Source organism: Micropterus salmoides, unplaced genomic scaffold, assembly GCF_014851395.1.
Source record: "Micropterus salmoides isolate LMB-PRFRI ecotype aquatic unplaced genomic scaffold, ASM1485139v1 Ms_hic_scaffold_960, whole genome shotgun sequence".
Lineage (NCBI taxonomy): Eukaryota > Metazoa > Chordata > Actinopteri > Centrarchiformes > Centrarchidae > Micropterus > Micropterus salmoides.
In genome coordinates, this window is record NW_024044749.1 from 16028 (window position 1) to 32378 (window position 16351).

Here is a 16351-nt window from a genome sequence, read left to right on the forward strand (position 1 = left end):
GATATACCACAGTTGTATTGAACGGTACCGGCAAGGAGAGTCGTTTTGGTGTATTAGATTGTCAAAGGCTAACAGGGTTCACTGCGCAGTTACAAAAATGTATCCATATGGTAGTTTGCTGCAGAAACGTGGTCCATCAAACTTTGGGAAGAAAACACGCCTCTGCTAATCCAACAAGCAGCAAAATGTGTTCCAAATTTAAGAATAACCACAGGTAGCCAGTGCCAAACCCTCAGTCCTCTAAACTCCCTCACTAACATGAATATCTTCTCAACTCATGTGGGATAAACTCTATTTCACATTTAAGCTTCTGAAGGGTACACTGCATAAATTCAGCCTGTGCTGCTTTACTATCATTACAATCATGATCACTTTTAACCTACCTATCAATATCATCAATATGATTTTTGGGTATGACTGATTGTGTTATAGTGTATTGGGTCTATGAGGCTTTTAATGTTAATTTTACTCAACTAAAGTCAGCTCCACTGTCAAGTTTGAATCTATTGCGCTTGCTGTATCTAAGTACAATTATTCAAGTACTGTACTTTTGTACTTCCTTTTTGTTTCCATTTAAGACATCTATTCCGCTACATTTCAGGGGGAAATATTTTGTCTTTTGTGTTTTTAACAAGTGGTCATATGTAACTATAAGTACATCTGACTCAAATACTGTACTTAAGTGCAATTTTGAGGCACAAGTATGTAGTAAGTAATAAGCAGTATGTATTATTATGGATTAAGCAAGACCCATGCATTTGTTCCAGCTGCAACATTAAAGTGATGTACACATGAACACATCAATAATGACAATACGATCATATAACATATATAATATTCTGAAATATTGTTACTTTTACTTAAGTAAAATATCTCCATTGTATAACGCAGTTCAAATTAGCTCCATCTTCACCAGCTAGTCTGCTACAATATTAACATGTATAACATCATAAGAAGAAGAAGAAGAAGAAAACTTTAGCCTATATATGATAAAATAACACAGACAGTGGCCATTCTTTCTGCAATAATTATATTTACATTTTTGATAATACATTCATTATTTTACTTGTAATAAAATGTTTTACAACATATATTTTATTTGAGTAAAAGTTCAGAATTCTCCATCCACCACTGACGATCTGAAACAAAGACCACCAGGGGTTGATTGTGCAATAAATGATTTTTTGATCCATGGATTTAACAGATAATACAGTAAAACAGATCATACACTTGTATTGTTGAGATCAATGAATGTAAACAAACTGTATTTTGCAAATTTATTCCCAAATTCTGTACAAGGCAGCATAAAATTGATCAGAAATATGGTCTTGATGGCACAGCACTGCCACCTGCTGATCCACCCAGGTATTGAAAATATATTTAAAAGAATTATATTCAACTCTCCAGTAAAAACACTCACTTCATGAGTCTGCGTGTGTATTTGGCCTCATTAGTGTTTCACTGATGGTTTTGTCTGTCTATTCTGAAGCTCATGGTGACAACGTCCTCGATCCCAGCCTGCAGCTCATCGCGCTCCTGCACGGCGGAGACTCCTTTAGGGGTCCCGGTGAGGATGAGATCCCCCTCCTCCAGGGTGATGAAGTCGCTGATGTAGCTGATGAGATAGGGGATGGAGAAAATCATCTGGGACGTGCAGCCGCTCTGCCGCAGCTGGTCGTTCACCTTCAGCCACAGCTTCACGTTCCCCGGGTCAGGAATGCGCTCTTTGGGGATGAACTCACTGACCGGGCAGGATGTGTTGAAAGCTTTGGCCAGGGTCCAGGGTAGACCCTTGGACTTGCACTCGTCTTGGATGTCCCGGGCTGTCATATCCAAGCACAGAGCGTAGCCTGCAACGTGCTCCATAGCGGCGGACTGAGGATGGCTGTGCCCCCTTTCCCGATCACCACCCCTAACTCCACTTCATGGTGCAGGTTGCTGGTGTAGTGAGGCACCAGGATAGCGGAGCCCTCTCTTACATACGCTGAAGGTGTTTTTAGGAACAGGACGGGCTCTGTAGGAATCGCATTTTTTAGCTCTTTGGCATGGTCTGCATAGTTTCTCCCAACACAGATGATCTTCCTCCCCCATTCCCAAAATCGAGATATATTTCGTGCTGTCATTATGGAGAAATATGACGGTTTCAGCCGCTCCGAAGCAGTCAGCAGCAGGTTAACTAAACTTTGACCGACAGTCTGGTTCATGAATCAACCTACGGCAAGCCTGAAAGGACATACAGAGAACGCAAAAATATATGTAACCAAAGCAATTATTTACTGCATTTGACACGTTTATCAGGTAAGATAAAAGACCTCACGTATGCTTTACTGTATGCGAATGAATTCGTCGTTAAAAAAATGCGTAAATAACCAATGTATGCACGTGTCACGTTAATTATTCACGATCCACTCCCCCAGACTTGATTGGTGGCGCCTGGGAAGGTTAAAGTTGAAGCGGAACTGAAGCAGAAGCAAACTTTTCTGGTTGATACTAATGTGAGAAGGCGATAGCTGCTGTTGTTATGTTATTCAAGTCACTAGTAGGGAGTGCCTGCACTCTACTTGGAGCTGCAACAGCCTTCAAATTTGGTACGTCCACGCGATTTGTTTAGTACGCAAACATCCACGTTAGCTAGCGTGTTAGCTTGTGTAACTTAGCTACATGAACGTTAACTAGTTAGTTTTGTTTTGTTTAGTCGTGTCTTAAGAGGGGAGCTGTCAGGTGAACACAGCTGGCCTGTCTGACAAACATCTGCTCCTTGTTAACAATCTCCCCCATGACAGTCAAGTCAGATAAAGGCTGTGACAGCTAACGTTAGGTGAAAAATAAAATGTGATGCGTTTTTTTAAAAGCTGCATTGAAGCTAACGTTGTTTACTTGTTCTAGGTGCCATATCAGCTTACAGGTTGAGCCAATGGCTGCTGCATAATGCCATTATTTCCTGGTGTTTGTGGCTGCATAAAATAAACATTTTGAGGGAAAAGGGGATTTAATGGTGTAAAAATAATTATATAGGACTAACAGAGAGTGTCTCCACGTCAGTCTGATATTGCTGTTTGTTAAATATTGACTTGTATCCTCTGATAAAGCACCTGTGGAAGTCCAGGCCCAAGCAGCTGCTCTCCTTCACAGCGCAGTAAGGAAATCCTCTCTGGTGGAACAAGCAAATATGAGGGTTGAACTTCTCCCAGCACTGAGTGACAATTACATGTACCTTCTGATTGATGTGGACTCCAGAGAAGCAGCTATTGTTGACCCTGTGGAGCCAATAAAGGTCTATACAATGCACTGTATTTTATATATATGTATATTCCTGTATTATGGGAAAAGCTTTTTTTTCCCATTATGATAATTAGTTTCTGTAAAAGCTGTTGAGAAACTGTTGATAGATAAATGATCTGACTGAAGAAACCTCTATTTTTGGGTAATCCAGTGAATAAAATCGCAGAGCAGTCAATGTATTTAATCACCTTGATGCAAAAATAATTTAAAAACCAATATTGTCATTCATCAGCTCCTGTTCATTTATTTGCAACATTGTCCTAAACCTAGTTATCACATTATAAATAATATAGTAAAATCTCTTGAAGGTTGACACATTTGTCTCACAGTATAGTATGATGTCATATTGTTGTGGCACTTTCATGCATTGTTATAGATTAGGTATAGATTAAACTAGCCAATATTATATAAAGTTGTTATAATTAGCTCCACTTAGTCCAGCACATCAAAATGCTAACAAGTTTTTCTGTACTTTTTCTTAAGTAAGCTTTTGAATCAAGGATTGCAAATTCCTGCATTAAACATTTATTGCATTGCTACTTCCCTCACTGACTATATTATATTATATTAAATATGTGCTTCCATTTAGGGCTACAACTAATAATTACTTTCAGTATGCTGTATTTAAATTTTTTTCATATTAATGGTATAGTCTGTAAAATGTATAATAAATGTAAAGCCCAATGTGATGTCTTCACTCCAAACTCACAGATATTCAATGTGTAATGATATTAAACATGAGAAGCTTGAACCAACAAATATTTTGCACTTTTGCTTGATAATAGTTTTACACAATAAAAAAAAAACTTTGGTGATGAATCTTTTTCTTTTGATTGATTAATCATTTAAGCAGTACTTAAGTGTCTGTGACCCTTTTTATGCTTTCAACAGGTTGTGGAAGCTGTCAGAAAACATGGCGTGAAACTCACAACAGTTCTGACCACTCACCACCACTGGTAAGCTACATGTTTATTTAATTAATAAATATTTTATTTTACACATAGTATTATGCTGTCGATCATTTGCATATTGTAAATATGAGCATTCTAACCAACACAAATGCTCAGAAACCTTAATATCTGGATGAAACTACCCTTCTGCTGAATCAAAGAGTAGTAACAATACACTGATCATTTTCTCACCTCAGGGATCATGCTAGTGGCAATGAGAAGATGGTAAGGCTAATGCCAGGACTGAAGGTCTATGGAGGAGATGACAGAGTTGATGCAATTACAAAGAAGGTTTCTCATTCCAACAGTTTCAAAGTAAGACCATCAAACTCTGTTTAGACTGTATATTTACAGTGGGTACGGAAAGTATTCAGACCCCTTTAAATTTTTCACTCTTTGTTTCATTGCAGCCATTTTCCAAAAATCAAAAAAGTTCATTTTATTTCTCAGTAATGTACACTCAGCACCCCATCTTGACAGAAAAAAAACAGAAATGTAGAAATTTTAGCAAATTTATTAAAAAAGAAAAACTGAAATATCACATGGTCATAAGTATTCAGACCCTTTGCTCAGTATTTAGTAGAAGCACCCTTTTGATCTAATACAGCCATGAGTCGTTTTGGGAAAGATGCAACAAGTTTTTCACATCTGGATTTGGGTATCCTCTGCCATTCCTCCTTGCAGATCCTCTCCAGTTCTGTCAGGTTGGATGGTAAACGTTGGTGGACAGCCATTTTCAGGTCTCTCCAGAGATGCTCAATTGGGTTTAAGTCAGGGCTCTGGCTGGGCCATTCAAGAACAGCCACGGAGTTGTTGTGAAGCCACTCCTTCGTTATTTTAGCGGTGTGCTTAGGGTCATTGTCTTGTTGGAAGGTAAACCTTCGGCCCAGTCTGAGGTCCAGAGCACTCTGGAAAAGGTTTTCGTCCAGGATATCCCTGTACTTGGCCGCATTCATCTTTCCCTCGATTGCAACCAGTCGTCCTGTCCCTGCAGCTGAAAAACACCCCCACAGCATGATGCTGCCACCACCATGCTTCACTGTTGAGACTGTATTGGACAGGTGATGAGCAGTGCCTGGTTTTCTCCACACATACCGCTTAGAATTAAGGCCAAAAAGTTCTATCTTGGTCTCATCAGACCAGAGGATCTTATTTATCACCATCTTGGAGTCCTTCAGGTGTTTTTTAGCAAACTCCATGCGGGCTTTCATGCGTCTTGCACTGAGGAGAGGCTTCCGTCGGGCCACTCTGCCATAAAGCCCCGACTGGTGGATTGCTGCAGTGATGGTTGACTTACTACAACTTTATCCCATCTCCCGACTGCATCTCTGGAGCTCAGCCACAGTGACCTTTGGGTTCTTCTTTACCTCTCTCACCAAGGCTCTTCTCCCCGATAGCTCAGTTTGGCCGGACGGCCAGCTCTAGGAAGGGTTCTGGTCGTCCCAAACGTCTTCCATTTGAGGATTATGGAGGCCACTGTGCGCTTAGGAACCTTAAGTGCAGCAGAAAGTTTTTTGTAACCTTGGCCAGATCTGTGCCTTGCCACAATTCTGTCTCTGAGCTCTTCAGGCAGTTCCTTTGACCTCATGATTCTCATTTGCTCTGACATGCACTGTGAGCTGTAAGGTCTTATATAGACAGGTGTGTGGCTTTCCTAATCAAGTCCAATCAGTATAATCAAACACAGCTGGACTCAAATGAAGGTGTAGAACCATCTCAAGGATGATCAGAAGAAATAGACAGCACCTGAGTTAAATATGAGTGTCACGGCAAAGGGTCTGAATACTTATGACCATGTGATATTTCAGTTTTTCTTTTTTAATAAATTTGCTAAAATTTCTACATTTCTGTTTTTTTCTGTCAAGATGGGGTGCTGAGTGTACATTACTGAGAAATAAAATGAACTTTTTTGATTTTTGGAAAATGGCTGCAATGAAACAAAGAGTGAAAAATTTAAAGGGGTCTGAATACTTTCCGTACCCACTGTATTTATATAGACTCACTGGTTCTACAATCAAAATATAAGGCCCCAAATGGCTGATGTTTGCTCACTGGTGTCATTCTTTGCCAGCTTGGATCACTCAATGTCAAATGCCTGTTTACACCATGTCACACGACTGGTCACATCTGCTACTATGTGACAAAAGAAAACAGCACTGAGCCACCAGCTGTTTTCACAGGTATGTCTAACCACATTAGAGCGATACTGAAGACAGTAAAGTCTAAACCAGTAAGTATTGATGCAGCCTCTGTAAGAAGTCAGCATTCTGTCATGTGTGACCATTAATGCCCTAAGGAAATGGGTTTTTTTTTTTTCCATGCAGGGGACACGCTGTTTGTTGCTGGTTGTGGTAAATTCTTTGAGGGTACAGCGGAGCAGATGTACAAAGCCTTGATAGAGATCCTGGGATGCCTGCCTCCTGAAACAGTAAGTATATGTACCCTATTGTATGTCAGTGAAAGTCTAAATGTAACACTGAAGACATGAATCATTCTTAAAGTAATTTACTGAGGATTTAAGACAACAGCTCTACCTGTGTTTTTGCTGTTTTTTAAGAAAACTCTGCATTTCTTCATCAAAGATATTTGATACATCTTCCATTTTGGGTGTGACTAACCATGGTCTGTTTGTGTTTAAGCGTGTTTACTGTGGTCATGAGTACACCGTCAGCAATCTGAAATTTGCACGTCATGTGGAACCAGACAATGAAGTCATTCAGAAGAAGCTAGCATGGGCAAAGGTATTTGACTGATGTGTCACATTCAAGCAACCATTGCCTCAGTCAAGATGGTCGATCACCGAAACCGTTGTGAATAAAAAAAAACAAATACTTTGAGTCCGTGCATTTGTGTTTCTGTAGGAGAAATGCAGCAATGGAGAACCGACCATCCCGTCCACTTTGGCAGATGAATTCACATTTAACCCCTTTATGAGAGTAAAGTATGTAGAGCATGATTTAATACTAATTATTTAAGAAGATTGCATCCAAAAATGTTTTGTCACAAACTTACAACACATGTATCTGTTAGTGTAGTTTGTTCAGAGGTAATTACTCATATTTTTTTTTAATCTAGAGAGAAGTCCGTGCAAGACCATGTAAAGCAGACCGACCCGATTGAAACTATGAGAAGTCTCCGGAAAGAAAAAGATGGCTTCCGGGTGCCGAAGGAGTGATGTCCACTGCACTCATGCTGACTTTTTCTGGCCAACTGCTTACAACCGTGCGAGCTGTCAACAGTATATTAATCTGCAATTCATCTTCAAATCCATTTCAAAGCACAAACTTTATACCACTATATTCAGCCCTTATATGGCTTTAAATTATTTTAGTTGTGTTTGGTTTGTTGGTTTGTTTGTCAGATGTTGAGTGATAGTTTTAAGGAATATATGGCCATTAATTCAAACACTTCAAATAAGAGAAATGAGTTTGTTAATCTGTAAATGGGAGTTTTAGAGTCTATTTAGTATTATGTTGTAACATATTGATGTACAAACTACTATTTCATGAAGTGTTCAAATTCAAAAACTTTAACAAGACAGGGAGCCTGAGGAACAAATGTCAGAATATGTGTAAAATTTCTGTAAATTGATAAAGTAATTTCTGTAAAGATTCGTATCAATGTTTTATTCTGACCTGGAATGTTGAATGGTATGCGACTTATTTCCATATTTCCTTTGAAGCCGATAAGATAAGATATAACTATTAATACCCTGTAGGGGAAATTTCGGTCGACATAGCAGCACAAAGTTAAGTTTGGTTGTTTATTACGTAAAGTGCATTTTTATTTCTTACTTCATTGAAAACCATTCTGTTTGCAAAGCATTGTCTACGTATTGGTGTGTCAGCATTAAATGTTAGATATCCTGAATGCTGTTGCATGTAAAGTACAATCTTACAAAGAATATTGCATGATGTTCGTTTGAAAAAGCAAACACATTTATTTTAATTCAGTAGAAATAAAAGTCTCACATTCAAAATGTACTTTGAAGTATCAAAAGTATGTCATTAATGTCACTAATGAAAGTGTTGTATTATCAGATATATCATAATTTCATTATTACAGGACAACAGTAATAACAGTTAGGCAGCATTTTAATGTAGCAGGTCTACTTGAAGCTACAGTCATTCCCTGCACAACAACACAGATGTCTTCACTTAATCTGGCTGACAAAGTACTTTTTCTCTCGATATGTAGTGAAGTAGAAATATAGTAGAAAATATATTCAAGTAAAATACTTAACTAATATTTGAGTAAATCACTACTAGTAATACATAATGAGAGTGTTATATTCCTTCTAAGTATTTTACATCCAGATTTGAGTCATTCATCACAATTTTTAAAATCAAAGATAAAAAAAACAACTAAATTCTTTATTTTCAAGCAGGTTTTGGTGAGCATGTGTTTCAAGTCTAATATTGGGCACAAAATACTGAATACTAACTGAATTTAAACGTGACACGTTCATACAGAACAGATAATTTACATTCATTAAGAACATAGTAAAATAACAATGCGATAAATAAGGGAAGACAAATATGTTATTTATTTAGAACATCACAAACTGACACTGTTGAGTGTTTCCGGCTCGATTAAAATGTCTTGGATTTGATAGCCCTGGCTCGATGATGTCGCGATAACTTCCCGGTCCGAATGCAGAAATGTACAATAATGATTTTCGGGGCATCACAGCCGCACAAGGATAAAACAGCCTAATCGCAATATTTAATCTGAGGTAACCATGTTTTTCTGGACGTGTGTAGATTGTTTGATTTGTCTTTAATGTTCAGGCTGAGCTTCATGACACCTGCTAACAGAAGTGTACAGTTGAATGTTTTTATTAGCATTAACAGAATTAGTGATAAATTAAAAACTGGTGCAGATGTCGATATAAGTAATGTTTACTAATTAAGTCTTCCTTAAGTGTCACGCACTGTGGTGCGCATGCGTTTGAGGGTGCCATGAAGGTTAAGGTGATCTCCATCCTGGAGGACAACTACATGTACCTGGTGATTGAGGAGCGGAGTAAGCAGGCCGTAGCTGTGGACCCTGCTGTACCACACCGGGTGAGAGACAGAGACTTCTGTTTGGTATATATTGGGTTTGTTTTGTTTTTTTTGGTCTGTGTTTGGACAAGTAACAAAATAATAAAACATAATACATTTATCAGAAAGGATTGGCATCTCACTGATATAAAAAAATATATATATTTGAACAATGAAGAAACCAAAAAACAAATTACCATTTATTACACTGCTGATTATTTCTTGATTAATTGGTCTATAAAATTTCAGAAAATTGTGAAAATATCCTTCACAATTTACTAAAGGCCAAAGTGATGTCACCTAATTGCATGGTTTTGTGCGACCCACAGTCCAAAAACAGTCCAAATATATTGTGTTTACTATCACATAGACAAAGAAATCTCCCATAATTTAGAAGCTGGCACCAAAGAATGTTTACCACTTGTTGCTTGAAAGATAACTAGCCCTAATGAGATGCACACATATGTGAAGTGCTGCTAACAGGTGGAAATCTGTTTTTTTAAACAGCTGCTAGAAATAGTGAAGCGAGAGGGCTTGTCTCTGACAGCTGTTCTCACCACACACCATCACTGGTGAGACTGTTTGGCACAAGAGGGGGTGGCCATGACTTAAAGTAAATCAGTAATACCAGAACAAATAATTGCTAAAGTAATGATTAACAAACCTGTTCTCACTAATCAGGGACCATGCTCGAGGCAATGAGGCTCTGCTGAAGGAGGTTCCTGGGCTGAGGGTGTTCGGGGGAGATGATCGGATCGGGGGTCTGACGGATAAAGTCACCAACGCCCAGGAGCTCAAGGTGCCCACACAGTAACAGGATTAAAATGTCTCCACCTTGACAGTGCTCCAGTTATGATTTCAAAATGCAGCTTTTCCTGTTGCGTCTCTGCCATATTGTCTTCTTACATTGTGTTTTCTCCATTTTGCAGTTTAACTCCATCAATGTGAGGTGTCTGTTTACTCCCTGCCATACCTCTGGTCACATGTGCTACTTTGTTTGGGAGGATGAGTGCACTGACGCCCCTGCTGTGTTCACAGGTCTTTGTCTGTAAACGTAAAGAGCTGGCGAACCAGTTGAAATCTGAGAATAAGTTCTACTTAAAGCTTATACCTGTACAGTACACCCACTGTATGTAGGCAAAATCAATCATAAATTGCATTAATGTAATAACTTATTTTTGAGTGGCTAGAGATATGAATCTTTGTTGTCCAGGACATTGTCCATTGTTCTTGTTGTATGGGATGACTGGGACTGACCACTGCCCTTTGCCTGTCCTTTCTGGTTGTCAGGGGATACGTTGTTTATTGGTGGATGTGGGCGGTTTCTTGAGGGTACAGCAGAACAGATGTACCACAATCTCACTCAGGTGCTCGGCTCCCTACCTCAAGACACGGTTAGTGGAAATAAGAGATATTTGTTGTGGCTTTGTGCAGCCCGCACAGGGTTAACAGCAGCTGACATGACCTCAGATAAGAGCTGGTGTAAGACTGAGTCACAGTGATGAGTAAACACTCATACAATGAGGGGATTGAGTGCAGCCTGGCCCTCTTTTCTCCCTTCTTAGTACAGAACCTCTCAAAAATGGCACAAAGCCCAGTAACTCTACTGCTAGGTGTGAGTTAACCAGAAATCCTAGCTTTAAATCTTTGCTCTGTTCATCTGTAGAAGGTGTTCTGTGGACATGAGTATACCATTAAGAACCTGAAGTTTGCCATGCTGGTGGAGCCAGAGAACGAAAAGGTTAAAGAGATGCTGAGCTGGGCCAGGGTGAGCAATACAAGGACAACTGCTGAAAGAATAAAGCTTGCGATGTTCTCTGCTTTTGTCAACAAAAGACAAAAACGGTGTATTAGTCTGTCTCATAATGCTGTACCTTCCTGTTTCAGCTCATGAAAGACATAAATCTTTAAAACCTGCTGACAAATGTATAGTGTCAGTTTTTTAAATAACTAATTTAAATAATTTCCTAAAACCGCTGGGCACTGTAGTTTTTAGCAAACATCACTCAAAAAGGAGTAAATGGAGCATTTGCTGGGGACTATTTTCAGCTGTGGATGAGTACAACTTTTCTGTTCCAGTGAGTATTTCCAGACAGTGCTTGTGGGATTGAAGCAAAAATAAACTTCAGTGTTCATGTTGAAGGTAATGAAATTGGCTTAATGATGTGTTTTTAATAGTTTTTATACAAAAATGGAGGTCAATGACATAGTGAAAGTGATGTTTCAGGCTTTGGCTGCACAGTTAAATTATTCAGATAAATTAATTGTTGTTTTTGCTGACAAAAACAAAAATATAGAACATTGCAAGTATAATCCTTTAAATACAGATGAGAGATATTAATAGTTATTTTGCAGAGTTGCCTCACAAATCTTTGTTTCTGCAGGCAAGAGATGATGATGACAAACCCACAGTGCCATCTACCCTAATGGAAGAGTTTGACTACAACCCTTTTCTTCGCCTCTCGTGAGTTTAGATATTTCTACACAGTATGTATGAAACATGACAGGCTGGGTCAGGTGAAAAAATGTCTCCAGCCATTTCAGTAATGGCTGTAGAGTTTGACCACCAATTTTAAAAATGGGATTCAGGGAAATTATGCTTGTTTTGTTGTTTCTTGCAGCGACTCCCTCAGCCACTCTTTTAATGATGAATCACTGTGTAGCAGTGCTATAGAAATACTAATTTATATTTTTAGTCTACTTGAAATGTTGGTAAAACTGGCAAATTTGGTGAGCCTGTGTTTCAAGATTAATCAGTGGTTTTCTAAAATCAGAAAAAACTAAATTGTCTCAGTCGTTAATCTTTCTTTCTAATCCTCTTCCTTTACTGTAGGGAGAAAGGAGTACAAAAGTTCACAGGGAAGACGGACCCCATAGAGGTGCTGAGGGTCCTGCGGAAGGAGAAGGACAAATTTAAGAAGCCCAAGGAGAGACTTCCTCCTCATGCCATGTTGGCTTTGGAATGGGGGCTTCTCAGACCCAGTTTGAACAGCTGAATGCAGCAAGACACAAGACTGTACAGTGTGATGTTTGTTGCTTTAACCCTACATTTAACCAATTCACACTGCTCGGGGGCCTGGTTGACTGCCATGGACGCGTGTTGTTTTTGTAATTATAAAATAATGTCTGCACAAAAAGGCCAGTATAAAGCTGCTTTTATTAAATATTCCTACAACCTAATTAATTAAGGGTTGGTCTCCCAGTCTGTTAGGAACTGTACCAAGTAACATCTGCTAATACTAATGTACATGTGTTTTGTGTATTTATTGCTTTAAATAACTGGTTTTGGGAGAAAAATAAGCTTAATTTTTATATGGCTTATTTGCATTACAACAGTTCTTTCATTTTATTTTCTGTCAGGTGACCTTGTGACTGCCAGCGCATAGTAGAACAAACATGCAGTGGACATCGCTATGAATCTAAATAGCTGCTTCTCCTCACGGTTTGCGAGCTTATGCAGTAACTGTACCTCAAGAGTCAAGATTATTCAATAAAACATCTGTCTGAATAAATATGTTGGATATATTCTTACCATCTTTTAAAAAGGAGTCAAAACAAATGGCTACAATTAATAATATCTTTAATTTTATATATAATAGCATATAGTTAAATAAACAATGAATGATTATATATTGCTTTGTTATTTCAGCTCACATTTTCAAAGTGTAACCGGTGCCACACAAATTAATTATTTATACATTTGAAAAGCCAATCAGCAGTATAAGGGCAAATTATCAGACCATATACATAATTTGGTTTGGCTTCAGCATTGTGTCTATAACCTATGCCTTGGTCTGCCACCTTGCAAGGCATAAAGCTTTTGACCAGGAGGAAAGTGGTTTAAAAAGGCTGTTGGCACTCATCAAACCTGATTATATTCAACTTTGCCCATTACCCTTCTCTTCACTCTGAAGAGAGACAGAAATAGTCACATATATTTGGACGGTTCTGTAGTCAGTGTCTGCTGACCATGGATTGCAGTAAATGCGTTCTTCACCACTTCATAGTGAGTCCGGTGGTCATCTTCTCCACAGTGTGGTACTGTGTGTGCAGCAGCTCTTTGGCTCTCTCCTCCCCTACACTGTGTAGCCAGGACTGGTATAGCTCGGCCACGCAGGTGTCATCTTCTGGCGTTAGGGGGCGCTCTGCCTTGTAGAGCTCCTCAACCTTCTGGAGGAGCTCCTTTTGGTTCTGACCAGTTAAGGGCTTCACCTGTCCACCACCATTTAGACAGCCTGAAGATTAACAAGAGGTGAGGGGGGACATGCTGGGTTATCACTTTCCAAACATTCAATTGGTCAAGCAGTGCTAGTGTGACTAGCATGCAAGTTAAGCTTGTCAGTTATAACTTTATAGCTTCCATATGTACATATATGTAACAAGTGTGTCATTTATGATAAGTTATCATAACAACAAGCTTATGTCTCATAGTATTAACTGCCTCCATCTCTAGTGTGCCTAGAGTGACCAGACATCCCGAAAAATTTGGGACAGTCCTGATTTAAGAGCTGTTGTCCCGACTCCTGTCCGGTTTGTTCCGAAAATTAGACTAAACATGGGTTTTGATTATAGCCTAATTAATCATTAAATACTGATCGTTATGTTGTTATAGCCACAAATTAACACTCATGCTCTTTCCCCTTTTTGTTTTCTTGTGGTTAGTGGAAGTTACAGTCACGAGGACAGGGAAAGTGTAGCTTCAGGCAGCCACGGCGGAGAGATCTTTAATTCAATTCAATTTTATTTTTTATAGCACCAATTCACAACAACAGTTATTTCATAGTGCTCATAAAAGAGCCGGTCTATACTGTACTCTGTGATATTATTTATAGAAACCCAACATCCAACATGCGCGTTGCGCAGACAGTGCACTGATGAACAGAATAAAATAAAATAAAAATTAGGTAAAAGATCATGATTTACCCCTGTTACATTTCCACAGTTGTTGTGTTTTTCTTAATGACAGACAGGTGACTTCATGAACAGTCCCGAATTTTACCCATTCTCTTCTGGTCACCCTAAGTGTGGCAAACATATGCTGTAACAGCACACATGAAGGACATCCGCATATTTCACTTTACCTGATGGACAGGCCATAACTTCCACAAAGTGGTAAGGCGACTTCCCCCTCTTGAGTTTCTGAACCAGGTTCTGGATGTTGCGAAAGCCATATGTAGAAGCAAAGCACAACAGGACTACTCCATCTTTCTCTAAAGTCACTTCCTTGAAGTCTTTATTCCTGTCGCAGAGGGGTTGAGGTGGGAAAACTGGTTCAGGCAGAAATTCTTAACAGTTTACACATGAGGTACAAAACAAGTAAGCTGGTGCAATTCATCATTTGTATACAAAAGTTGGTCCCTACACATGTAAACTCTCTAAAGCAACACCAATGAGCTGGGATCTTGCTCGGGTGATCTTATAATAAAGAATGATCTACAAAGAAAGCTGCTCTGAGATCATTAAACCACAAATGACCATAAACCAGCCATCTTAAAGCTGTTGAGACAGACTCACCTAAGGGTCTTGTAGGTGAGCTCCTTCACCTCCTCCCCAAACAACTTCTTGGCAGCATATGTGAAGACATGATGGAGGTAACCCCCTGACCCGCTCCCAGCATGGCTCAGGAACTCATCCCCACTCACACTGCTGAACCTGGGTCAAAAATAATTTGCAGAGTGTGAGTTCTTCTCTTCTTCTGGAAATTTATGCTATGGCTTATTTTAAAGGGGGGGGGGCTAACAAGGGGAAAACACCACAGAACTTACATTGTATCAAGGGGTGCAGGTTCCACATCATTTAGAGACACATTTTTCTCCTCCAACATTTCTGAACCTCTCCTGCGTGAAACAGTGAAAAGTATAAGAGAGGAGGTACTTCACATTCATACACGCAAAGATCATATGAGCAGTTTCTGTACCGGAGGTGATGACACAGTCCACCTCTCGAGTCTCAGCATTGTTCAGGTAGAAGTCTGACCTCGAGGCCTCAAGTTTCTTGTCAAAGCAAGGCATTACTGCCACATGGTAGATCTGTTGTGGACTTATCCCCTAACAACACACACAATACACAGTTCAGTGGCAACTCATTATTCTCTCTGTTTTGATAACCATAAATGTATACACATACTTAACTGTCAACTTCCAGCACAGGATACCCCAGGAGTCAACGCTCCCTTTTGCTTTGGTGCTAAATATTTTTAATTCATACACAAACCAAGCATTCTCTATTTGAAAAAGTACTTTTGCCATTTTAGAAGAAGAAAAGCCACAAAGCAGCTACTAAATGTAGATTACAGGAACAATAACTCTCAGATGTGAACTCTAGGAAGAATAATAAACTCAACTACACTGCAATATCTGATATCGGTACCTGTTGTTCAGCAAAATAGCCTTTAACCAGAGAACCCATCATCTGGGGGGAGCGAGTGGTACTAATGTATGGAAGAATAAACTCTCCATGGGTCTTTCTGCATAGCAAATCCAACCTGAAGAAAACACACACATACATACGCACGCATGCACAAAGAGACATGAAATTAATTAATTAATTAATTAATTAAATATAAAATGATAATTAATTAGTATAATAAATGGTCAATAAAATCAACATTGTAAAACTTTTGGGAGGGGTGGGCACTTTAGCTTTTATTAGACCTGGACAATAGTGAGCTGACAGGAAATGAAGGATGCTCCAACATTATGATACAGGGTTTTAGTGGAATACCTGGACAGGCTGATGTCAGCATGGGAAGACCCTTGCTGTCCTGCTCCTTTCTCTGGAAACGCTCCACAAATTCTCTCTGGCTCTCCAGCAGGCTGAAGGTCCGACTGAAGCTTGTATCAAACACTGATGAACCCCTGCAATAACGACAATAATCTTCAGAAGTGACTGCCTAAATCAACCTCTCATTTTCAATTCCTGTTCAACTTTGAGTTGTATGACTTACATAGATCAGAAAAAGCAATATTTGAACTCACCAAGGCCTTTGAGGAAAGAAGTAAGCCTTCTGCCTGCCTCACTACTGCTGAGGTCATAGTGTGCTGGCGAGGGGGCTCTGGACTGCGGTGACACCGA

The 16351-nt window shown here is 39.3% G+C and overlaps 3 protein-coding genes and 1 pseudogene across 5 annotated transcripts; 2 read left to right on the forward strand and 2 right to left on the reverse strand.

Annotated features, from left to right (window-relative positions):
- Window positions 1-1011: 1011 nt before the first annotated feature.
- LOC119896359 (acylpyruvase FAHD1, mitochondrial-like) lies at window positions 1012-2321 on the reverse strand. The gene is given in 2 exon segments (XM_038709794.1): window positions 1012-1883; window positions 1886-2321. Coding segments are annotated over 2 exon segments (744 nt in total). The 5' UTR covers window positions 2205-2321; the 3' UTR covers window positions 1012-1458.
- A 109-nt stretch (window positions 2322-2430) lies between these two features.
- On the forward strand, window positions 2431-8215 carry LOC119896358 (hydroxyacylglutathione hydrolase, mitochondrial-like). The gene is made up of 9 exons (XM_038709792.1): window positions 2431-2588; window positions 3090-3274; window positions 4174-4238; window positions 4430-4547; window positions 6304-6412; window positions 6557-6660; window positions 6872-6973; window positions 7094-7173; window positions 7308-8215. The coding sequence occupies exons 1-9, from the start codon at window positions 2522-2524 to the stop codon at window positions 7405-7407; spliced, it is 930 nt and encodes a 309-aa protein (XP_038565720.1). The 5' UTR covers window positions 2431-2521; the 3' UTR covers window positions 7408-8215.
- Window positions 8216-8894: 679 nt separating this feature from the next.
- LOC119896360 (hydroxyacylglutathione hydrolase-like protein) lies at window positions 8895-12789 on the forward strand. 3 transcript variants are annotated; one of them, XM_038709795.1, is made up of 9 exons: window positions 8897-8967; window positions 9157-9298; window positions 9785-9849; window positions 9959-10076; window positions 10207-10315; window positions 10568-10671; window positions 10944-11045; window positions 11662-11741; window positions 12111-12789. In XM_038709795.1, the coding sequence occupies exons 2-9, from the start codon at window positions 9194-9196 to the stop codon at window positions 12271-12273; spliced, it is 846 nt and encodes a 281-aa protein (XP_038565723.1). In that variant the 5' UTR covers window positions 8897-8967; window positions 9157-9193; the 3' UTR covers window positions 12274-12789. The 3 variants fall into 3 exon arrangements, with proteins under 3 accessions (XP_038565725.1, XP_038565723.1, XP_038565724.1); XM_038709797.1 differs by lacking the exon at window positions 10944-11045 and having other exon boundaries at window positions 8895-8967; XM_038709796.1 differs by lacking the exon at window positions 8897-8967 and having other exon boundaries at window positions 9056-9298.
- Window positions 12790-12853: 64 nt separating this feature from the next.
- Window positions 12854-16311, reverse strand: LOC119896361 (annotated as a pseudogene).
- Window positions 16312-16351: the final 40 nt, after the last annotated feature.